The 25699-nt window shown below is 41.0% G+C and overlaps 1 protein-coding gene across 24 annotated transcripts in view; it reads left to right on the top strand.

Moving 5' to 3' along the window:
- NEK1 (NIMA related kinase 1) overlaps positions 1-25699 on the top strand; it is a 189371-nt gene that overhangs the window by 33821 nt on the left and 129851 nt on the right. For 17 of the 24 annotated variants that reach the window (XR_012158623.2, XR_012158624.2, XR_012158622.2 and 14 more), the window contains exons 1-10: positions 8348-8486; positions 12365-12513; positions 12614-12710; positions 17096-17193; positions 18660-18743; positions 20202-20269; positions 20403-20489; positions 21843-21897; positions 23456-23656; positions 25589-25649. Coding sequence is in view for 20 of the 24 variants with exons in the window: in XM_073341593.2 (XP_073197694.1) it covers positions 12397-12513; positions 12614-12710; positions 17096-17193; positions 18660-18743; positions 20202-20269; positions 20403-20489; positions 21843-21897; positions 23456-23656; positions 25589-25649 (868 nt within the window). In the remaining 4 variants the exon portion in view is untranslated. Of the gene's footprint in view, positions 1-8347; positions 8487-8558; positions 8699-12364; positions 12514-12613; positions 12711-17095; positions 17194-18659; positions 18744-20201; positions 20270-20402; positions 20490-21842; positions 21898-23455; positions 23657-25588; positions 25650-25699 lie in introns of those variants that run through there. The other 7 variants (XM_073341591.1, XM_073341592.1, XM_078852506.1 and 4 more) reach the window with 4 other exon arrangements.

Genomic DNA, 25699 nt, shown 5'->3' with positions numbered 1-25699 from the left:
CATGTCCATGCATGACTCAGTTTGCAGGCTGATGCCATTGTTTACATGTTAGTTTGAACGTTCCCAGGAAAGCTCAGATGTAGATTCACATCTCCCAAAGTCCATTGTCAATTAAGTGTTTCTTGATCGGGCACTTACTGAGAATAGTCCCTTCTCAAGAAGCTGACCAAATACTTCATTGAGGCTATTTAGAATCAAACACATTGAGATACAAGTACATAGCCAATATTCATAATTTCAACTACAAAAATGATACATGCATACAGATAGCATAATCATAACCAGCAAATCATAACCTTTTTATAGACACCTCACATGACAACGTTTGTACAATATTTGCTGCAAATATACAACAGTGGTTGCAACAATGATCTATATAGTCACAATTTATGTCAATAATGTCACACATGCCCACCTTCCCATTATTTCCTGCAAGATATTCAAACTCCATTCTCAATGCAGAATAATTAATTTCCTCAAGGGTTTTCCTATAGCATTCATTACTATAGCATCTTAGTGCTTTCCAAATGTTCATTACATTTCACTACGCTCCTGAAAACAAAGGGGGTAGTATTATCCCCATTTTACAGATGGAGAACTGAGACATAGAGATTAAAATAAAAAAGTATCCACTAATTTTGGATCTATCATTTGTGACAGCTAGTGTCAGGCAACTATAAGTATAGGTGGCACTACCAGCTGTCACTGATACAATGGAAACTACAGTACCTACTGTGTACATGCTCTAGAGGGCTGGACAATGGAGTTTTGGCATAAATGCAGTAATGCGCTAAGTTAAAGAAAATAGGCTGATCAGTGTGGATATATGTAACCATTTCAGCAGCAAACTTCAGTCTTGAAACGGTTCAATTCTCTATGTGGTGTGGCTTAAGTCTGTGTGAGGGACCATCCAAGAGATGTGAAAGCTGCCAATTAGAACAGATTTTTTTGTAGAATTATTAAGATGAGCAGGCGTGTAAGAGGTAAATAAAGGTATTTATCATGCACAAACATTTTAATTTCTAATTCTTTAATATAGGTAGGTAAAAATCACTTCTGACATATTTTTTTCTCCAATCTAAAATTTACAAGAATTCCTATAAGTGATTTACAGACCATACCCACTGGTAGGGACCCAGTGCGTTCCCTTATGGTTCGTTTGGCCTGCATACCTGGATAGCTTAACACTGCTATGAACATTTTGTAGGTAAATGGTCTCCCCATGGGGCCCTGTGTCCTCTACCAAGTGGTCCTGGAGAGGATTTGATCACACCCTAAGTCAAACAGACCTGTCACCTCAGCCCCATCCACATAGATGGGGATGGTCAGCTTGGCCAGGCTTAGTTTGCCTGTCCAGCTTTCTTGCCTGCCTGCACATAGCTGCACTCCATGTATGGGCAGCTTCAGCTCATGCTACGTGGACACCCTCATGAAAGCAGGCTACTGGCCCTGGGTGGGGGCAAGATCAGAACCTGGCCCAGACCCTTGGGCAGATCTTAAACAATAAAACAAGCCAGAACCAGCACCCTGGTTTTCCTTTCTCAGGAACAGCAGGTGGCTCGTGCTCTTCTTCCCAGATTCTGCCCTACGTTATCCAGGCTTCCCTACCAGAACCTGCCAGCCCCTCAGCCCTGACTTCCCAGGGCTTTCCTCTGCCAAAGTTGACCCCTTTGTTTCAAGCAGTCTTTCACTATATGCCCGTAAGGCAACCATATAATTCTCCATCAGCTGGACAGCCTCAGCTAATGACTTCTACCCCCAAGTGCCTCTCCTGCAAGGAGTCCATTCCAGTAATGGATGAACATTCCCACTGTGTCTGTTGCCTCTGAGAGGGCCATATTCAGAACAAGTGTACCTTCTGTTAGTAGCTAAAGACCAGACCCTGAAAAAAACAGTAATTGAAACTAAAATTGCTCCTCATGGATGGAGCTTTTCACCTGCATCTGACCCGTGCCCAGTGTCTCCCAGGCAATATCAGTCTTGTCCACGGATTTCCATCACCAAGGCCAGTGAATCGAGGAAGAAATCCTCGGACTCCCCATGTAATACCTCCAAAAAGAGAGCTTTGAGCCCTCACAGTGAGCCCTGAACCAGCCAGAGGAGATCCTCAGCATGTTTGGTCTCCTTGGTATCGATGGCACCCAAGCATGGTACCCACAGATCTCATGGGTCTGGTGTGACAGATACTGATGGCTTGCCTAAAGACCCCATGGGCATAGACACTGAAGCAGCAGTACCATCAGACAGGGAGAGGAGTGGAGACCGTGTCACTTCTGGGAAGACGACATTGGTATGGATGCCCTTGGTACTGATGACTGCAAGGCAACTATCATCAGACTGCTCAGTGCGGCCAACATCGCCAGCTCTCTCTGTACTGCCGATTTATTACTGGCAACAACTGATGGAACTGATTACTGCAGCACCTCAGGAATTTAGATTCTCTAAAGACCTCATGGTATCTGAGGTACTGGAGTCTCCCTATTTGGTACCAGGCACATCTTGAGCACCGGATCAGCACTGGCACTGAGCCATGCACCTCCAATCTCTGCATCAGCTCCACCATGTCCCAGTGGAGAGATGGATAGTGACCAGGAGGTCTTCTCCCATCCATCTCACTATGCTTCCTCCCGCTACCAACCCGGGCCTTCCCAGGTATCCCTTCACGATAGGTCTGGACCTCAACTCCTGTGGTATGACTAATTATGGGCTTTTGCACCACCCCAGTGACCCTATTGGGATCCATGGGCAGCTTATAGGCACATGCCTGCTGGATGTCTAGCATTACGCACCCAGAGACTGCAAGGCATACCCCCTCAGCCACTGTCTTTAGAGCCTCAGAACCTCCTGAGGAGATCCTGGAAGGAGCAGAAGGTTGGACTAGAGTAGGAGGTTACACCACATACCAACATCTCTTCCTCCTCTCTAGATGAGGCAGTAATGCCCCCTCTACCGTTATGGCAGGCGATTTTAAACTCTTCCAAGACCTGACTAAGAGGGTGGCACATACCTTACAAATACCTCTCAAGGAGGTAGAAGACACCATAAGCTGTTGGATATTCTACACACATAGAATCACAGAATCTTAGAATATCAGGGTTGGAAGGGACCTCAGGAGGTCATCTCGTGCAACCCCCTGCTCAAAGCAGGACCGATCCCCAATTAAATCATCCCAGCCAGGGCTTTGTCAAACCTGACCTTAAAAACTTCAAAGGAAGGAGATTCCACCACCTCCCTAGATAACTCATTCCAGTGTTTCACCACTCTCCTAGTGAAAAAGTTTTTCCTAATATCCAATCTAAATCTCCCCCACTGCAACTTGAGATCATTACTCCTTGTTCTGTCATCTGCTACCACTGAGAACACTCTAGAGCCATCTTCTTTGGAACCCCCTTTCAGGTAGTTGAAAGCAGCTATCAAATCCCCCCTCATTCTTTTCTTCCGTAGACTAACCATCCCCAGTTCCCCCAGCCTCTCCTCATAACTCATGTGTTCCAGTCCCTTAATCATTTTTGTTGCCCTCCGCTGGACTCTTTCCAATTTTTCCACATCCTTCTTGTAGTGTGGAGCCCAAAACTGGACACAGTACTCCAGATGAGGCCTCACCAGTGTCGAATAGAGGGGAACGATCATGTCCCTCGATCTGCTGGCAATGCCCCTACATATACATCCCAAAATGCCATTGGCCTTCTTGGCAACAAGGACACACTGTTGACTCATAATCCAGCTTCTCATCCACTGTAACCCCTAGGTCCTTTTCTGCAGAACTGCTGCCGAGCCATTCGGTCCCTAGTCTGTAGCGGTGCATTGGATTCTTCCGTCCTAAGTGCAGGACTCTGCACTTGTCCTTGTTGAACCTCATCAGATTTCTTTTGGCCCAATGCTCCAATTTGTCTAGGGCCCTCTGTAGCCTATCCCTACCCTCCAGCGTATCTACCTCTCCTCCCAGTTTAGTGTCATCTGCAAACTTGCTGAGGGTGCAATCCACACCATCCTCCAGATCATTTATGAAGATATTGAACAAACCCGGCCCCAGGACCGACACTTGATACCGGCTGCCAACTAGAGATGGAGCCATTGATCACTACCCGTTGAGCCCGACAATCTAGCCAGCTTTCTATCCACCTTATAGTCCAAGGATAGTCCATATGTAGTCCATCCTCCTCCTCCAGGATAGTGCTCCCCATCAATGAGGTACTTTTGGACATAGCTAAGCTTATATGGCAGTTGCCAGCATCAGCCACACCAACATGCAAACGGGCCAATAAAAAATCATATTTACCTCCTTGGGATATAGAATTTCTTTTTTCACACCCTCTGCCTAATTCCACTGTGACAAATGCAGTGAACTCCTGTGGCCAGCAACATCATTCTAAGTCCATCCCTTATGATAGGGATTGGAAGTGCCTTGACTTACTGGACAAAAGGCCTATTCTTCTGCTACTCTGCAATTTAGAATTGCCAACTACCAGGCCTTAAAAGCAAAATATGATTACATGAACTATACCAAACTTAACATCTTTATTGACCATCTCCTGGGATCGCAACGGGAACAATTTTGAGCCACTATCAACGAAGGGCGATTGGTGGCAAAAACAGTACTCCAGATGACATAGTGGCTTGGTCCATCTCAACAGCGGTTGTGATATGGTGAGCTTCGTGGTTGCATCTTTCAGGCTTCCCAAAGGAGGTGCAACTAACTTTCAAAGACCTCCCCTTCTAAGGCTCTGCATTGTTTTCTGAGAAGACCAACATGTCACGCCACACATTTAAGGACTCCAGAGCCACACTTTGGTCACTGTGGATCTGTACACCCAGACAAAAAAGAAAATTTAGTCCTTAATCTTCTCACAGACTGCATACACCACAGTTCCCACCACAATGCTACTATGAGCCACAGAGAAAGAAATCCAAATTCTAGAGCCACAAACCATTAGGTCCTCAATTTTCATCATCACAGTCTGCCACTTCAGAACATCAGTTTTGACATCCTGGTTGAGGCCCCGAGAGACCACTCCCTTTGACATCAGCTGCCACTTCCCAACCCATTGCATTCCTTTGGATGCCGCCTTGCTTTGTTCTGCCATAACTGGAAACTCATAACATCTGACAGATGGGTTTTGGAGATTATCTTCAGTGGGTGTTCGATCCACTTCACCTCTCTCCCTCCCCCTTGTCCTCCTCCAGCGCCCCTTCTCACGAGAGACTGTTGTGACAGGAGTTCTTGATAGGGACTCTGAGGTAGAGAAGTTTCAGAGTAACAGCCGTGTTAGTCTGTATTCACAAAAAGAAAAGGAGTACTTGTGGCACCTTAGAGACTAACCAATTTATTTGCGCATAAGCTTTCGTGAGCTACAGCTCACTTCATCGGATGCATACTGTGGAAAATACAGAAGATGTTTTTATACACACAAACTTTGAAATAATGGGTGTTTATCACTACAAAAGGTTTTCTCTCCCCCCACCCTCCCCATCACAGGGCCTAACAACATCAGCCACACTATTAAAGGCTCGTTCACCTGCACATCCACCAATGTGATATATGCCATCATGTGCCAGCAATGCCCCTCTGCCATGTACATTGGGCAGACTGGACAGTCTCTACGTAAAAGACTAAATGGACACAAATCAGATGTCAAGAATTATAACATTCAAAAACGAGTCGGAGAACACTTCAATCTCTCTGGTCACTCGATTTCTGATCTCAAAGTGACTATCCTTCAACAAAAAAACTTTGAAAACAGACTCCAACGAGGACTGCTGAATTGGAATTAATTTGCAAATTGGATACAATTAACTTAGGCTTGAATAGAGACTGGGAAGGGTTGAGTCATTATAAAAAGTAACCTATTTCCCATTGTTTAATCCCCCCTCCCCCCCCGTTTCTCAGACGTTCTTGTTAAACCCTGGATTTGTGCTGGAAATGGCCCACCTTGATTATCATACACATTGTAAGGAGAGTGATCACTTTAGATAAGCTATTACCAGCGGGAGAGTAGGGTGAGGGGAGAGAAAACCTTTTGTAGTGATAAACACCCATTTTTTCATGGTTTGTGTGTATAAAAACATCTTCTGTATTTTCCACAGTATGCATCCGATGAAGTGAGCTGTAGCTCACGAAAGCTTGTGCTCAAATAAATTGGTTAGTCTCGAAGGTGCCACAAGTACTCCTTTTCTTTTTGAGGTGGAGAATGCACTGAAGGCAGTTTGCCTGTGCAGCACTAATTAGCCTTGAGGCAGAGCATGAGGAGGGGAAAGCACATGTGCAGGCCGAACAGACACTGCTACCAAAGATCTCCGATCAGAAGCGCAGGGTCGCATATACACCAACAGTGGAGCACCCATAGGGGGACACATCTTGAAGAACCATCATTACTGCACAAGGTGAGTAACTTCTTTTCGCCCTAGCCACCTCCCAATTGACCTGCACTCTACCCTTCTCCCCCCGTCCCCCCAAGCCTGACATCTACTGCAGGTATAGCAGGGTGGGGCTGACTGAGCCCACAGTAACTCAACCTTTTCCTGGCTACTGTGGGGTTTGTATACCTTCTCCCAGTGACCATGTCAGGGCTTGTCATCTTGAACTTTGAAAACTCCACTCCATTCCTGAAGCAGTTCATTTAAAGAAATGGGAAGAGTAAGACTGACAGAGAGGAAGGGACATCTGGTGACAATTAAGCTGAAGAGCAGTTTAAGGAGAAAGGGAAAAATACAAAAGCAGATGAGAGCAAATAAGTTTGTAGATTTATTGGGAGTGACTCTAAATGATGGAAAAAGGGATAATGAGACCTGTCAGTATATCACTACACAAGTACCTTAAAAGTAGAGGTCTGAACAAGTTAGCTGGAGATTCAACTAAAAGAATAGAATAAGATTCCATGAAAAATAAAAGGACATAATATTAAAGCAGTTGTCTTTTATATGTTAACAATTAGTAGATTAGTTAGTAGATTAAAAATGTAAGTAACCCAAACCCCATCCTTCTCCTAAATCATCTCTCCAGCAGGCACAAAGGAATAGAATGAGCTCCATCTCAAATGTTTTTATGGCCAGGTTGGGAAACTGTGGGAGTTTTGCTGAGACTTTATTTGGACCATTGTGAGTGCTATACAGGGAAAAGAGCTAGTCTGTCAGAGTCTGGAAAGAGACCTGTCAGCAGCTTGAGATAACATCAACTGCCAGGCTTTTTGTCTTGTAAAATATAAACTCTTAATGACAGTTTTTGAAGATTGTCTTTTTCCTTAAACATAAATAATTATTTTATTCCCATTAGGCCGTAGTTTGCTATTGCCTCATCTATTTTATCAATAGGTACAAATGTTCTTTGATGTTGGGGTTAACATTCATACCTATAGTACCAGATACACATCCACATGTAAAATCCACAGTGTATCTTGCTCTGTCTTTTAGATCGCTGGATAAGCTTAGTGTAAGATAAAACTTATTAATACTACATTCAGTACTGCTCAGAAGCTCATGCGCACACACATAAGTACAACTTATCATGCATCCCCATTTATACTCAGATGCATGAACACACACACTTACATGCATATGCCCATATACAAAAAACCTGTTTATATTCTGACAATAATATAACACAGCAAGCAGTGATCTGCATACATATACGGGAACATACATATACATGCACCAATCCCTATACTTAAAGGCATCCAACACCTGGGGATTCACATGAATAGAATTACAGACACACATGCACAGCCATGTCACACATGAAAATTTATGCACAAGCACAAAAACATGGCTGGCCACTCAGAAACAAGTATGGAAAGAGACATGGATATATATGGTCACGTAGGCATAGCTATATGCACAGAGACAGATAGCCTTATGCCCTTATATGCATGTAGACAGACACCATGCACAGATGTCCATTCAAGTCCATGCGTGTATGGAAATGGATGCAGACGCATGCTCATTCATGAACACATGTGAACAGATACACACAGAGATGTGTCCATGCACCCACATACTCTGAGGCACAGGTATGCATACACTAGGTAGGGTTGCGAACTGTGAAGCTATTCAGGAAGATTTTTTTTTTCGTCCATGAAGTAATGTCATTTCTTAAAATCTCCTATTAAAATCTCCCAGATTGCTTTCAGTAGTCACTGGGAGATCGATGCAGATTCCGAAAGACTCCAGGCCAATCCTGGAGGGTTGGCAACCGTAAAGAGATGGATGGAGTCGCACGTTCATTCATAGACATTGATGCAGCACAAATTCGCAAATACCCTCCTCCGTCAATCACCCCTGAGCCCCGCCCCGCCGCTGCGCGCGTGGAACTTGCCTCTCTCCGCTCTTTGCTGTCACGTGTTTCTTTGCGCCGCGTTACCAGGGTGAAGCCACAATCGCTGCCCCGCTAGCTGGGAGGCGCAGCCGTACTTGCTTGGCTCGCATCATCCAATGGGAGCCGGCGTTGGGACGCGCTCACCCATTATGGTGCGAGAGCTGGGTCTGTGGCGAAGGTGGGTTGAGCGGTGGCTGCTGCGGCAGGGGCAGGGGCGTTGGGGAGGGGGCGCGGCGCGGCGCGGCGGTTGCTGGGTCCGGCTGCTGGGGAGCAGCTCGTCTTCCCCGCCAAGGAGGCGGCGCGGGGGCTTGGCCGGGGCAGCGCCTGTCCGCCGTTGGGGGTCTCCGGTCTCTCTGGTGCAGCTGTGGGCGCTGCCGATCGAGGCTGGGGGTGAGGCTGGGCTGGTACCGCGGGAGCCGGTCGGGGCGGGCGGTTTATCCGTAGTCCTGGGGGAGGGGGTGGTTCTGCGGCTCCCTGTCCTTTGGGGGGTGGCGACCCTTCGTCCGCAGGTCACCGCTGCCCTCGCCCTGCGGCCGGCTCCTCCCATCGGCTGCCCGTGGGGCTGCTGGGCACAAGTGTAACCCGCGGGCACCGGAGTCTGGGTCTGTCTCCTGGGTCTTAGGCCTGCAGCCGCTGACCTATGAGGGCCCCTTGGGGGAGCAGCGCTGTTTGGCGTAGCCTGGCCCCTCCCTACTCATGTGCCTGTTTCCATCTCAACTTGCCCTCCACCTAGCCGTGGTGCCGCCCTCTCGCCCATAAATATCTTTGTCCCTCAGCGTTGGCTTCCGTGATGCCTTTTGTGCACCTCAATGTCTTTCCTGCACAGATCGACAAAGCCATCACCCTCCCCTCTTCAGATCCCTTCTTAAGACACCCGTTTACCATGATGTCTACAAGAAACTAAGCGTCTAATTAGGAGCAAACTGTGGTTCTTGTCTTTGGTTGGACTGTGCTTAGCCTCAGCTTTTCTCCTCCCAAAGGCTTTTTAGTTGCTAAAGGGTAGTTTACCTCCTCTTGGGATAGCTCCCAGCAATAACCTCTAAGTATAGCTAAAAGCTCCAAATTAGCTTGACTAAAAACAAAGTTTATTAAACTTAGATGATGAACTACAGAAAGTAATAAATGGAAAACTTCATAGTGCAGTTGAAGATCACCTCTGTACTATGCTGGGTTGGTAGAAAGACTCTTTGCTGCAAGTAGTACCTAAGAAGACAATTCTGAGTTTGAACTGGTTCCTCGTTCTTTTGTACTTTTTTCTCTTGCCCAGCCCTAGGTGGGTCTCCTTTCTCTTAATCTGACAACGTTTAGTTGGTAGATCTCAGTTACCTCTCTTTGGTAACTCTGGCTAGTTTGTCTGACTGCTTGAGGTTGATCAAATGTTCTTCCTAGCCTTCTGAGTTATTTTAGTCTATCTCAGGGGTGGGCAAACTTTTTGGCCGAAGGGCCATATCAGGGAATAGAAATTGTATGGCGGGCCATGAATGCTCACAAAATTGGGGTTGGGGTGTGGCCTCTGGGGTGGGGCTGGGGGGTTTGGAGGGCAGGAGGGGGACCATGGCTGAGGAAGGGGTGCAGGTTCCGGCTAGGGGTGTGGGCTCTGGGGATGAGAGGTTTGGGGTGCAGGAGGATGCTTCAGGCTGGGATTGAGGGGTTTGGAGAGCGGGGCAGGGGTTGGGGCATAGGGAGAGACTCAGGGGGTGCAGGCTCCGAGCAGCACTTACCTCAAGCGGTTCCCGGAAGCAGTGGCATGTCCCTGCTCTGGCTCCTATGTGGAGGCGTGGCCAGGCATCTCTGCACGCTGCCTCATCTGCAGGCACCACCCCTGCAGCTCCCATTAGAGCGTGTAGGAGCTGGAGCGGGGCCATGTCGCAGCTTCCAGGATTTGGCCCACAGGCCGTAGTTTGCCCACCCCGATCTGTCTTCTTTCCGTCTCCATTTCCAGCCTAAGATAGTCTTTCAAACTGGGTTCTCCTTCTCTTTATATATAATGGTAAGTGAAGAGTCTACAAGCCAAGTCATGCTTACAGCACTCAGGAGGTTTTTGTAAATATGTAATTTGGCCTGCAAAATCTTTATTACTGGTGATTATATGGGAGAGAAAACAAGAACTGACTGTTGCAGCCTAAACTTGAGTGCAGGCCTGGCAGTTAGTAGATTATTTCTTTACGTGTGAACTGTGCAAATTTGATATGGAGTTACCAAGAGACAATAAACTTAAGCCTTTTTTTTAAAATGTACTGCAGTTCTGAAGAGTGACAGAAAAAAGTGAGATTTGCTTGTTCTGATATTTGATCTTAACTTTTGTGAGGTAGTATGTTCCGTTAGGTAGGGCATAGGACTTGGAGTCTAGGTAGCCTGGGTTCTGTTCCTAGCTCCAATACTAACTTGCTTTTTGATCTTGGGTTAGTTATTTACCTTTTTAAAGATGGGAGGAGAGATTTGTCAAGAAGTTATCTAATTAAATTTTTTTGTAAAGCATTTTAAGATCTGCTGATGAACAGTGATAAGTACTATTTTGATTTAAAAAAACATGGATTCTAACACCAACGTTTCACTCTTTGTCTTGAATATTGTTAATTTACCAAGGTCACCTAGAACTTGTACAAGACTTAGGGTAGGACTTACATTTCTTTTTTCTCAAAGGTTTAGTCATAATGGAGGTTTTTGGTGAAGTCCTTGCTCTGAAGTAAAAACAAAACTACCATTGACGTCAGTGGAGTCAGGATTTCACCTTCAGTCTTGAAATAAAAAAAATGTAACGTTACTACATTTTATTGATGAAACAATAAATATATATAAGAAACTTGTGTTTAGAATTTTTTCAATACACTGGTAATAATAGAAGACACTTGTCATTGACTGTTTGATTTGCACAGTGAGTAAGATAGGGCTACATAGTGAATTAGACCTGGGTCTTGTGGATGTGTGCCTTAATTTTGGCTGAAATCAGTTTGCGTTTACTGTGATGTTACTAAGTGCACAGTTGAGTCCTCCACAGAGTGGACAATAAGGGTAGTGAGATAGGAGTGTTTAGTGAATGAAGCAGAGCTACATTTTGCAAACACTGAAAATAATATTGAACAGTTGCTTCATATGTTGAATGGCACACAGCTTATACCAGGGAGAGTTCTCTTTTCAATATAATAATAGAGTATGTTGTAATGCATGTATTCATAGGAAGCAGAGTTGAGAATTTGTAGACAGTCTTAACTTTTCTACTTCCAAACTTCTTTGAGGGCTTCACTTTTCCACATGTACAAAAGTACACATTAAAAAAATGTTTAACATTTTTTTGTCTGAGTGTTGATGGAGGAAAATTCAGTCACGGTCTCAAAGGAGTTTACTGTCCAAATAGACAATGCAGTGCAAACATATATTACACAAGGAGACCATAAGATGAACCTATAACAAAGTGGTGAAGATTTGAAAAGTATATAAATGTCACATGTCTTTTTAAGGAGGATAAGTGGTTAAGGAGGATAACTTCACACAAGTCTTCTGGAAGGTTTTGGTGGAAGTGAAGACAGACTAAACTTCAAGCCCTGGTGTCAGTTTTTAGCTATATAATTTTGCCTGATTTCCAGCATAGGCATTCTGGTGCTTTTTAATAAAGTGTATTTAAGTATTCCCACTCTCTTCCTGAAGTGGTCTTCCCCAATCATATTAAGGGAGAGGAAAAGGAAGCTAAGTGCTTTAGATCTAAGTTATTCTCACCTGCTAGCTGAAGCAGAAAACATGGCACTGAATACTGACTCTACTTGGAGACTGAATGCACTCACTTTATTTGGTATTTTCTGACTGTCTACCTGCATTCATTCCATCAAGATGAAAGAGCTGAACTGTGTATGGCAATATAGCCCCCTTATTTTTATACCATTCAAGCGGTGTCGGTGAGAAATTGAGATTTGGATTCACTGACTTGCAGAGGAGAAATGAAGTTTCTTATGGAATTGAAGAGACAAATGAATTAGAAACGAAAGTGAAATGCATAATTTGATCTGGCAGACACTAAACTTTATTATTCAGTTAACAGAGTATGCTCTGTTTTTTGCCCAGCCCTTGTGTAAGGATGCCTTAGAAAAAGAACCATGGAGAAATATATTAAAGTGCAGAAGATTGGCGAAGGATCCTTTGGAAAAGCAATTCTGGTCAAAGCTAAAGAAAATAGCAGACAGTATGTTGTTAAGGAGATAAACATTTCTAAGGTGAGTGGTTTTATTAAGTAACTGTGTGTTTTGTTTTGTTTTTTTTGTAGTCCTCCTCTCGAAAACAGTGTCTATTCTTTTTTCCTTTTTCTTTTTTAAGATGTCCAATAAAGAGAGAGAAGAATCAAGGAGAGAAGTTGCTGTATTGGCAAACATGAAACATCCAAATATTGTCCTGTATCGGGAATCATTTGAAGGTAAGATTCAAAACTACATAATGGAACCTGAACTAGTGGATGTACAGTAATATTAAAATACAAGTGATGGTCCATGTATTTTTTTTTTAAAACTTGTACATGATATGAAAAATAAATCTTCCCAATATTTTCCCCTCATCTCCTTATCTCAGTTCCTTCTGGTCTGTAATTTTGTAATCCACCGCTTCACAGAAATAACCAAACCAAAACACCACCACACGTTTGTTTCAGCTCCTTCCCCTTTTTGGATAAGGTTTAATGTAAGTGAAAAGTTCATGAGTTCTTGTTCCTGCTCGGAAGGTCCAACCAGATTTTTTTCTTCCAATATATATGTCTATCCTAAGCTCTACATTCTTGTACTCAAACTAAAGTCAAATATGACTGACCCAGCTGACTGACCTGCGAATGGATTTCTTGTAGGCATAGGACAGTAAGCTACCCCATACCATCACCACAAAGCTTGAAAGATGCATGAAGCATGTAGCTTGCCCTGATGGATTTTGATTGATTTGGGAACGACTTTCAAAACCAAGGATCCTCATGGAAGACGTGAATATCAGCTGGCTTGGAAAGATGGAAGGGGTTGGTGATTAGCTATTTTAGAGCACTGCCACAATGGGTATCACAGGAATAAGCAGACCAGTTAAGGAGCCAAACATGCTATTTGTGAAACAGTGTTTGAAAGCAGCTGAGAATATGAACATAACCTATGTGCACAGCTGGGGTTCCCCGTGATTTAAACAGAATAATCAGACATTCCTTGTGATTGTTTGCTTTGTATGTTCATTTATTTTGTAACTGTAAAAGTACATTTCCATGCAACAATAACTTCATTGAAACGTAGGGCTGGAAGGGACCTTGAGAGGTCATCTAGTCCAGCCCCCTGTGCTGTGACAGGGCCAAGTATACCTACACCATCCCCGGCAGATGTTCTAACCTGTTCTTAAAAGCCTCCAGTGATGGGAATTCCACAACCTCCCTTGGAAGTCTATTCTAGTGCTTAACTGTCCTTATAGTTACAATGTTTTTCATAATATTTGACCTAAATCTCCCTTTGTGCAGATTTAAGGTGATTGCTTCTTGTCCTACCTTCAGTGGACATGGAGAACAATTGATCACTGTCTTCATTGTAACAGCCCTTGTCATATTTGAAGACTGTATTAACAGGTCCTCTCCTCAGTCTTAATTTCTCAAGACTAAACATGCCCAGTTTAACTCTTCCTCAGGTCAGTTTTTCTAAACCTCTTGTCACTTTTATTGCTCTTCTCTGGACACGCTCCAGTGTGTGCACATCCTTCTTAAAGTGTAGTGCCTGGAGCTAGATATAATACTGCAGATAAGGCCTCAGCAGGGCCGAGTAGAGTGGGACAATTACCTCCCATTTCTTATGCACGACCCTCCTCTTAATACAGCTTTGAGAGATCTCCAGGTTACACCCTAGCAAGAGGGGGTATTGCCTGTGGTGGGTGGTGTTGGCCTGCTAACACAACCATCCTGTCAGTTACTCAAGCACAGTCCTCCTGGCTATACCAGCCCTTTCTTTGCCCTGCAGCTTGACAAGAACAGCACCTGAGTCTGCTGGAAGCATTCCCCTGTTATGTCATGCTCAACACTGGCTATGCACAGAAATCCCAGATCCCCTGCTCCCAGAGGAACAGCGTAACCTAGTTTACCTAAGTAGCTCGGGCAGCCCCTGGACTAGCCACACCTGCTGCTGCTGGGGCAGTCTTGAGCCACCAAACCTCCCACCCCACCAGCAGCAGCAGGAGTTTGGGTGTGGGAGGGTGCTCAAGGCTCGGCAGGGGGTTGGGGTGCGGGAGGGGTGAGGGCTCTGGGCAGCACTTACCTCGGGGGGCTCCCCAGAAGCAGTGACATGTCCCTCCCTCAGTTCCTAGGCGGAGGTGCGGCTGGGCAGCTCTGTGCGCAGCCTTCGCCCACAGGCGCCGCCCCCACAACTCCCTTTGGCCACAGTTCCTGGCCAGTGGGAGTTGCGGAGCCTGTGCTCGGGGTGGTGGCATCGCATGGAGCCCCCTGGCCGTGCCTCCGCCTAGGAGCCAAGGGACATGTCACTGCTACCAAGGAGCTGTGCAGAGCCAGGTAGGGAGCCTGCCAGCCCTGCCAAGCCCCGCACATTCCCCAACAATAGTGGGGGTACTGGGCTGCCCACTCCCATAAAAGCATGCAAGATTTAGTCAGAGGTATCTGGTACAAGTCATGGACAGGTTACAGGCTGTGAATTTTTGTTTACTGCCTGTGACCTGTCCATGACTTTTTTTACTAAAAATACCCATGATTGAAACATAGCCTTATGAACATTTACAGTAGAACAAAATCAGGTTTATTGAAGAAAGAATAGATATTCCACTAATAACAAGAGAGTGATGGTTACAATACAAAGGAAAATCATAAAAAATGTAAACTAGTGCCTACATTTATTAATAGTTAACTTTCCTATTTAATAAAGTAGGTTTTCCCCTTCAAATTTCAGTCTGTTGCTGAGGTGGCTGGCTTTATAGGAGCCACAATCCAACTTTTCATGCAAACATTTTGCTCAACAAGATGACTCCTCATGTGAATAGATTGAGTGCCTTTTCCCACCCTGTGTTATATTGAAGCAATAGTCTGTCTTTATTCATAGGCAGGGTGATCCCCTGTCTGTTATAATTCTTTGCAGTTGTGTTTGAGGCAGTGGTAGAAAACTGCATTACATCGCCAGCTTGACCAAGGAGGAGTGACAACTGTCTCCTGCATGAATAGGTTGTCACCAAATAATATAACTCCCTGGTGACTCCTTTTAATGTTAAGATCATAAGTGCATAAATATTACCTGTATACACATCACACCATGATTATGAACAGTTTTTATTGCCAGTTTTCAATAGAAACCGTACGTGTTTCCCTTTATGGACAGATACCCTGTAAGCAACACATGTGTTGTAGTGAGTTATCAGGTCTGAGGCGAGAGCTGTTTGCAAAGAACAGGGGACCCTTTGCCAAGGGGACTTTGTGTTACTGCACTCCAGAATATTAGTCTTTTTTGCAATCACATTGTTGGCTCAAATTGTGATTTTCTGTAACCCCAGATCCTTTCCTGCAGTACGACTGCCTACTGAGTTATTTACCATTTTGTAGTTGTGCATTTGATTTTTCTTTCCTAAGCGTAGTACTTTCCACTTGTCTTTATTGACTCTCATTTAGGAAGATAACTTGAGGTACTCTGTTTGCAGAAATGTTATTTTATGGTCTTTTATAGCAGTACTAAGAAAACAGACTGGTCATCCATGAAATAATTATTTAATCCACAGTAACAAGACACTGTGCTACATCTTTCTAGTTGAAACCTCTTGATTACACATATTGAAATGATTTGAGGGAATCAAACAGTTTATTTAAGGGACCACTCTGCACAGTGGTGGTAACTCCAATTTCTTTTCAGGATGAGACCCTAATTGATTATAATAGTTTATATTGAGCCTACCGCTTGGGATAGGTGCCTAAATTCAAATGAACTTCAAACAAATTTAAATGAAATCCAGTATTGCTTAAACTACTTCCATCTTGGAATGTTTTAAAAACCATTTGGTAATCTATACAGGGAAATAATTGCTAACCTATATTCGTTTAACCTTTTTTTGAAGAAGTATGGTGAAACATGATTTTGTAAAGGGAAAGTGGAAATTCTAGAATGCTTGACCTGAGCAGTATTGGATTGTGTGTATGTGCTTGCAATACTCTGATGTTTTGTGCCAAATTTGTGGGTATCGTTGTTAGTTGAATACACAACTTTAATAGCACATTTCGCTAAGTACTCATGAAGTATTAGAAAGTTTTTGAATATGCTCGTAATTTCTGGCCTAATAACTTCCTGCTGCTTTAATCTTTTTTTATTGTACAGTAACTTAAATACTGCATCAGGGTCAGAATCATGACATTTTATTGTATGTCTTAATTCTGTAGTTGTACAGTGTGTGAATGTATGTAAAGCATTGCATTTCATAGGTCTCAAGCTTCTTGAAGAATTATCTCCATACATGATTTTTTTTTTAATTTTTGTTCTTCTACCCGTCATTGAAATGGAATGACACACTGGGATGGCCCAGTGGCCCCTGACATATTGAAGTGTTGGTGTACGTGATATGGAGGGAAGAATGCCTCCTCCTGAATCATCAATGCCAAATATGGAAACTGCAATATAAGCAGTTTGCCAGAAGCTTGGCAAATAAATAATTGATAACTATTTATTTCTTCACTTGTAGATTTAGTCTTTTCATTTACTGTGTCTTTGCTGTGGCATATACAAAAAGAAATTTCATATGTTAAGATTTTCAGAAAGCTTTTACATCTATATTTGTCATGAAACATTGAAATATCTCTTGTTTTTACAGAAAATGGCTCTCTCTATATAGTGATGGATTACTGTGAAGGAGGGGACCTGTTTAGACGAATAAATGCTCAGAAAGGCATCTTGTTCTCAGAGGATCAGGTAGTGGGAATTGTGGGCTGTAATTTACATTATACAGTTTCTGAGCACAAGAACACTTAAATTGAGTAGCTTTGGATCAGATTGATGAATATGGTTATTTTAATCTAGATGAAAGCCTGATTGGTATAGCTATAGAGTGCTAAGAACTTCATACTACTTGGAACATAGACCAAAATTATTAATGGAACTACAATAAAAGATGCATCTGACGAAGTGGGTTATAGCCCACGGAAGCTTACGCCCAAATAAATTTGTTAGTCTCTAAGGTGCCACAAGGATTCCTCGTTGTTTTCCTCTGAAACCATACAATAAAGGAGACATTCTAGGTGAACCAAACATTAATTCTGTTGGATTTTATGGCTCAAGATTTTTTTCTTGCATATTTTGATTTTTTTTTTTTTTGGGCTGGTATTATGTTAAGGTAACTTGTTGGGCTTCTGATACGCATTTTGTTACTTTAATGAAATCAAGGATACAAAACCAGGCTTTAAGGTTTACATTGTATTAAATCCATTAACTCAAAAGTTCTTCAAAATGAAAAATTTCAGTCTTGGAAATGTGTAAACGGGATCTTTTTCTTCATGTAGTCATACGCTTGGACGTTCGTTAGTCGAGGAGTTGTGAAGTCTCTGAGGATTTTGTCTTCATGCTAAAAATATGCAGAGAGGAGAATCTGGCAATATTCTTGGTTGGCACGGGTTGGGAATACATTGGGCTTTTGCTGGCAGTATATAGAGAGAGGCAGAGATGAAAAAAATTGCATGTGAGAAAAATACTTCTCTTCTAAATCGTTACCAGTTAATTAGGAACTACTACTAGGAGAGATGCTAAATGTAGAGGTGAAAGTTATAGTAGAACTAAAGTACAATACTGAAGTCTATATATATTGGTAATTTGAAAAGATGAAGAGCTTAACTACAGTACTTTTAATTTTTTTTTTTAAGGATGGAAAAACTTTTTTTTTGTAAACTTGGAAAAGCCATGAAATGAGAACTAGCAAACTCATTTTGGCTTGCTCGGAATCAGTCTCCTAATTTTATGCCACTTTGTCACTTCTGTAATTAAGATCAGATTTTTTTTAATAAAAGTGTGAAGAATAGCATAATTGATAACAGTATAGATGCTAGTAGGAGAGCTTTAACATTTTTTTATGTTTAATTTCTTAATGGACTATAAGAAGACACTTTGTCTTGATCTGCCGTTGAGATGCTGTGTTGTTGTAACTGAGGGGTATTTCCCCCAAAAAAGTAGAATTTAAAGGATGCAAGGCCACGTTCTAAAAAGTTTATAACTCAATTATATGTGCATATACAGCTTTATCATAACTTTTAAAGATAGTAAACTGTCTAGATCAGTAAAACTTGAATAAGGTTAATCCTTGTTTTATTTTTAATAGACTTTAAAACTGTGTGTGGATGTATAAATAAAAATAGGACACTAAGTCTATCTTTCTCTTTCCATTCTAGATAATGGATTGGTTTGTACAAATTTGTTTAGCACTAAAACATGTACATGACAGAAAAATTTTGCATCGAGATATAAAGTCACAGGTATGCTGGATGGTATCTTCAAGTTGAATTACAGTAGAGTGATGATACTTTATTTTTATTTGATTTGATTGATTTGTTATCTCCCAACTGGGGAAGGGAAATAACCTGGTCTTAGGTAAAACTACCCAACTCCCATTGACTACAGTGGGCCTTGAATCAGACCCTGCTGTCTGCTGCCCAAGATGTGCTGCACAAGTGAACACAAACAGAATGCCACCTAGATGGGACACAGGCTGCCTGTGTACCATCTATTTTTAAAAATAAATATATAAAACATTCCTGTGGTAGTTTGGCTAAATCCCTGGTTACATAACTTTTTAAAAAAAAGAGTTTCATTTTGGAATTTTACATTAAATACTAAGATAACAACCAATAGCACCCGTTCAATGAAGATTTTTGTACTGGATTTTAGCTTTGAGTTATTTATGACCTTGTTTTTTACAATCAAGAAAGACTTTTTCATGCTTGGGTTGTTTGGGTTCTTCTGCTCTACCAATGCAGCTGCAATGGGACACTGTTACTACATGGCTTCTATTTGCAGAGACAGGACCTTAGTATAGTTTCATAAATGTTAGGTACATAGGCTCTACAAAATGAAGAAGGAAACATCTTTAAAGTCTAGTGTACTGTGGGTTACGAAACCACCACCAACACAGTATCCATGCATGTTTTATTTTTTCTCCCTGTTCCCTTCCAGTTTATGCTGGTAAATACTAAAATTTTATCAGTTTCCTGCTTTCTGAATCTTTCAGAGCAGGATACCTGTATATTTCTAGCCCTGCCTGCTTACAGGAACAGAGCAGGCAGAGAAAGGAAAGCAGCACAAGGATGAAAACATCGGTCATGAAAAGACTGAGGCCTGGTCTACACTGCCACTTAAGTCAATGTAATTTATATTGCTCAGGGATATGGAAAAAATCACCGCAGTGTCTGTGCTATGCTTTCCCACTGACTTAGTTTCTGCCTCTTGGGGAGGTGGAGTGCTGAAGTCAACAAGAGAGCGCTCTGCCATCAACCTACCACTTCTTCACCAGACCTGCTAAACTGACGCCTCTTCATTGATTGCAGTGGCGCCGATTTAGCATGTTTTTGTAGACAAGGTCTAAAAGACATTTGCTTATCCCCTGACTTGGTGGTATTTAGAGAGTACAGTCGATAGAACTGAAATGTCCTGACTCTCTCTGGTGATACAGTGAGGCAGATGCTTAATATTAGGCAACACTGCAAACCAGCTACCCCCCAAGTCAAGTAATAGGCATTTATACAAAGATGTCAATGGTGTAGTGGTGGGTTGTTTTTCTTGTTTGTTTTTATTATTTATAGTCTACCCTAATGGATTGCAAACCACTGGAACAGTGTAAAGTTTGTGTTTCCATTTGTTGCTTTTTTGTACAGTTAAATAATTTTTGTTCTTGCACTTGAGTTGTAACTGACTTTTTTTCCTCCTCCTGTATTTAGAATATATTTTTAACCAAAGATGGAACAATACAACTGGGAGACTTTGGAATAGCTAGAGTTCTTAACAGGTAACACTCATTCAGCGCTGCTCTATATACATTAATATGAGCAGATCAATCTAGTAAAAATGGATGCTACATGATTATGTAACTTATATAAGTTCGTTAACATTCATTTTTAGTTTTCTTTTTTTTATTCTAGTACTGTAGAGCTGGCTCGCACTTGCATAGGAACACCGTACTATTTGTCACCTGAAATCTGTCGGAACAAACCTTACAACAATAAAAGGTACTGTAAAACATTTGACTTAAGAGTTGTCTTTTTTCATTTTGATTTATTTCGTTTAGAAATTTAGAGCTATTCTGTTGATGCAATAATAAAGAGTTCAGTCTTTATTGATCTCCAGTGCTGTGCACTTTACTACATGGGTTGGATAAATCTATTGAGTGAATGCGCAAGCACAATAACTGACTTCATTAAACATATGAGGGTCTGTGCCGTAGCTCACTGCTAGTTACCAGATTGAGTCTCATGTAGTGCTATCTTATTCCACAGAGGCCATTTTCTCATGCCACGACGGTTAGAAGCAGTAGCTGGTCCATCTTCTCCAACCTCCTCTTGTGTGTATTAGCCAGACTCTCTCTCAGTTGGAATCAATGCCAATCCAAAGCTTCATAGGCAGGTGTGGTGGTGGAGGAATTTATCTATTAATCCTCATTGGTTTTTGGGAGGAGCAGTATGCCTGGGTTTCTCCCCCACATCCCCCCATAGAATACTCCCAGCATTACAACTGGGAGTTAGTTCTGATCAGAACTATGTACAGCAGCGTCACTCCAGCCTCAGACATAATCAGTCATGTCCCAGCCAGAATCTGCCATCCACAGGAAGTGAGTACAGGGTTAATCAGTAATAAAACTGTCTAAATAACTGATTTTTTTTAAAAAAAGCCCACAACACTTTTAAATGCTTTAGAAATTTCCAAGTCATGTAGGACATAAAATCCAGGGTACTTGCATCTCTTAAAAAGAGATTTCTTCCACCATTCACTTATCCAATTTATCTAAATCAGATACGGTGATAAGTGTGGTATTGATTCCTACATAAAAAGAGTCTGGAGCCGAAATATCTGGTGCTGTCTTTGTTCGGAAGAGGCATATGTTTGTTTTTTAAATAGATAGGAAGCTAGTACATCTTGCAAAATGCACAAATGCTTAATTTCTATCACTTGGTTTCAAGAACATGCTTCTAGAGCAGCGATACTCAGACCTCAGTGGTTCAGGAGCCAAATTCAGGATCAACATTACCCCCAGAAAAGCCACAGTAACGTGAATTCATTGTTTCACTTATTATAGTACTATTGATATTTAGTTTTATTTATATAATGTATGTATGTATTCTCACGGCAAGTAAGTTAATAACTTAGTACAAGTTGATAACTTGATTGGTTAATAACATAGTAAAAATATTCTGATTTGGTTAATAATCACACAATGTTTTTATATATTGTGCTACAAAGAGTTGCTGGAAATGCATTAGAGAGCCATTTGTTTTTCACGCACCACAGTCTGAGGATCGCTGTTTTAGATAATTCTGTATTTTTGGAGTAAAAACTAATTTTTCAGGTCTGTTCTCTTTGTTTAGTGACATATGGGCTCTTGGTTGTGTTCTCTATGAAATGTGCACACTTAAACATGCAGTAAGTAAAAATTTAAAATACTTTGGAATTATTACTCTATTTTACAAACATACCTCTTTCATTATTTTGTCCATTGTCAAATTTCAGACTGATATATTATATCTGAGCTGATGCAGGGCTTTTCATGGTATGTGCTTGTTTTTTAAATTAACTTTACTGTTGTAGCCATCTCTTCCCCTCACTTTTTTGTTTGCCGCCTATCCTGCACATGTGTGCAGTATATTTAGCAACACATTTTTTTTTAAGCCTCCTTCACTAAACTGTGTTTTAGCAACAAAAGTAGCAAGTATGATAGCAAAAGTGCATTAAGCAAAGTGTAGCATTCCTTTCCTAGCAATATTGTGAACTTTACAGACTGAATTCACCAATAACTAATTGAATGTATCTTTGGTGCAGTAGCACTAATGAGCTTCCTTTGTAGCATGCACAAATGGCAAATGTCTTCTGTTTTCTAGTTTTTTTTTTTTTTTTTAAAATATACCTTACTGCTCTTTAGAGGCTTTAAGAGTATCATTTTGGAGACTATCCTTTTCCTATTAGTATATTTTGCTCTCTTCCTTACGTTCCCATGCCATTTTACCCCCTTATTTTAGAAATAAAATTGAAATTAGTGTTTGATTTTGTTTAAATGTATTGTCATTAAAAAATATCACACTTGTCTGAAACTGTTTATCTAAAATGACTGTAACAGAAAGATTAGAGGAAAAATATTTTTCAGTTATCTTGTGTAATCCATCACTGTTTCCCATGTCTAGTCAGTCAGTTTTCCCTGCTTGGTGGGTCACTGACATGGCAACAGTGGGGAGAAAAACATTTTTAAAAATAGGAAAATATAATTGTTAAATGACAAAATTTGGAAAGGGGCTTCAGAGGCAGATGTGGTACTGGAAAGTATTTATATATAATTTAATAGACTGGATTTCAAGTGATGTCCCTTTTTAGCTGTTGATCATAGTTTGCTTCCAACCCCAGGGCCTAATCAGTATTGTTGATTAAAGGATTAGAGTGAATTCCAGAGAGGTGCCAGAGTACCTACAGCTCATGTTGAAATTTCAACAACACTTCTCAGGATTTGGCCCTAAATGAACACAGACCTTTTACTATCCTTTTTGTTTCTAGAGGTGGCGTTTTCATAAAAGGATTGACAATCTGGTGGACTAAAAGGGAAGAAGGCTAGCAACCTATATGCATTTTACTCCAAAACATTGTTTTGCATTACCATTGACTGTTGGCCAGCTTTGGGAACAATTTTTATTGGTTAACTGTAGATACAGAGCTAACAAAAAGCACAAAACACTTTCAGAATCCAAAAATTAGTCTTATTGTTTAGTGTGGCAGAGTTGTATAAAATTAAAGTATTTAGTATCGGATTACTAGATACAGAGCACATTTGAGATCTAAAAGATCTTTTGATAATGGCCCTTCAAATATTTAAAGAGAAGTAATTTTTTTATTTTTTATTTTGGTATGTTTATGTAAATTAGGTTCTTTATGGCTGTGCCAGCATTACAGTATACATATTAATGTATGCAAATTTCTCTCTTTCTGGTAATTATAGTTTGAAGCTGGTAACATGAAAAACCTGGTACTGAAGATAATCTCTGGATCTTTTCCTCCTGTTTCTCTGCATTATTCCTACGATCTACGTAATCTGCTTTCACAGTTATTTAAAAGGAATCCTAGGGATAGACCATCAGTCAACTCCATATTGGAGAAAATCTTTATAGCCAAACGGGTGGAAAAATTTCTTACACCACAGGTATGGAAATGATTTTAAAATAGCTTTAGAATTCTGCCTCTTTTATTTATTGTGCTATGTTCAACCATCTGCACTTTTTATTATAGTAAGATGCAAATTTAGAATATAAGATACTCATGAGAAATTACTTCCAAAAATATTACAATAGAAAGTAAAGAACTTGTATCTATTTTGAGGAAAAATAGTTACTACTATATTTAGGAAACAGTCACACTTATTATACCAGTAAAATGAACTGCCAACAAATTTCATTTCAGGTTGTTGAAATATTGTTTCTATTCCTGAATTTCAGTAATTCAGTTATTTAATTTAAGTGCATCATGTCCTGTGTGCTTGTACAGTTAAATGTTTAGTTAGTCTTTGATATATCTGAACAGGTGGCTATCCATAACATAGGACTGACAATGAATTCAGTAAGCTACTAGTACCATTTCCTTAGTACTTTTTCTTAAATTTGCAAACAGTTCCAAATGCTTTGGGAATATTTAAGAGTGGGGGTGGGGTGTTTTTTTTTGTTTTTTTTTTAAAGCAACCAGGAATGTTTAAATGGACATAGGAGTAAGTCTAAGGAAATTGTTCAACATGCTTCTGCCCATGTGGAATTCCATGATCAGTTCTGATGATAGTATTACATTAAAATGACAATATAAAGGTGAGCAAGAATAGCAGAGGGCAAACAATACTGATTTCATTTATTTATATATTTTTGGAGATGTGTAAATCTAATTCATATATGAATTGAAATTCCAAATGAACTTTAAACTTGCATTCTTACAGGAGTTGAAAATTCTCTTGGAATTTCTTTTAGAGCTAAAATAGGGAGTAGATCCCCAGTGGGAGCAAATATTGTAAATTAGTTTTTTTTTTAAAGAACTGTTTAGGGGCTTAGCTGTCCAATGTTAACACTGTCCTAAGAGTTAACCTGTTTGCTCCTGTGATCTGACTTTGCTTCCTGAGGCCAGCATAGGTTTAGAATTTTCAATGGGGTCTGAATAGCCATGAGTTAATTAGCAGTAACTTACCATAGTCTAAAGGCAGTATTTCCTTCTGGGTCCAGTGAGGGCACTGGATGATGGGACTCTTTTTCACTGGGACTTGAGCAAATCAATTGAAGGGACGGCGAATTTAAAAAAAAAAAAAAAAAAAGTAAAAAGTATCTGAAAAACTTGTACCAACACTAGTAACTATTAATATCTAAAGATCTGAATGCATAAATTTTCTCAGTTTGTAAGTATATTTGTGCATTTGACAGCACTTAGCGTAATCAGTTTTGCTGTTTTCCCATGTGTAGTCGGGTTTTTTCCTTCTTGAAAAGACAAGACCTGTATAAACCACAAGGAAGCAGACAGATCCCCATAATGTTTTTAAAGAAATAAGAATTAAAAAATTCCTTCCATTTAAAAGTACAGCGAAACTTCAGAGTTACAAACACCTCAGGAATGGAGGTAGTTGGTAATCCTGAAATGTTCGCAACTCTGAACAAAACTTTATGGTTGTTCTTTCGAAAGCTTACAACTGAACATTGACTTAATACAGCTTTTGAAATTTTACTATGCAGAGAAGAATGCTGCTTTTAACCATCTTAATTTAAATTAAACAAGCACAGAAACAGTTTCCTTAACTTGTCAAAGCTTTTTTTAAACTTGCCCTTTATTTTTTTAGTAGTTTACGTTTAACACAGTACTGTACTGTATTTGCTTTTTTTTCCTTTTTTTTCTGCTGCTGCCTGATTCCATCTCACAGTGTATAATGTTAGGCATGTATGTAAGTTTTAACAGAGTTAAGGCTAAAGTTTGCAGATAAAGTTGAATTACAAGCTTTACTTTCACGTAATTTTATGTAAGGAAAGTGAAGACTTCTGAAACACTTGAGTCTTTTGCAGGTGCATGAATAAAAGTTGTAGCTAGTAAAATAACTTTGCCTTTTGTTTAGCTTATTGCAGACGAATTCAGTCACAAAGTGTTCCACAAGTTTGACGCCCATGTTGCACCAGGTAAATGTACACGAGTGCTCTGCAGTTACCTTCAGTTGCAGTAGGATAGA

The sequence above is a fragment of the Lepidochelys kempii genome, chromosome 4 (assembly GCF_965140285.1).
Source record: "Lepidochelys kempii isolate rLepKem1 chromosome 4, rLepKem1.hap1, whole genome shotgun sequence".
Classification (NCBI taxonomy): Eukaryota; Metazoa; Chordata; order Testudines; family Cheloniidae; genus Lepidochelys; species Lepidochelys kempii.
This window is presented reverse-complemented; position numbering and strand designations above follow the sequence as displayed.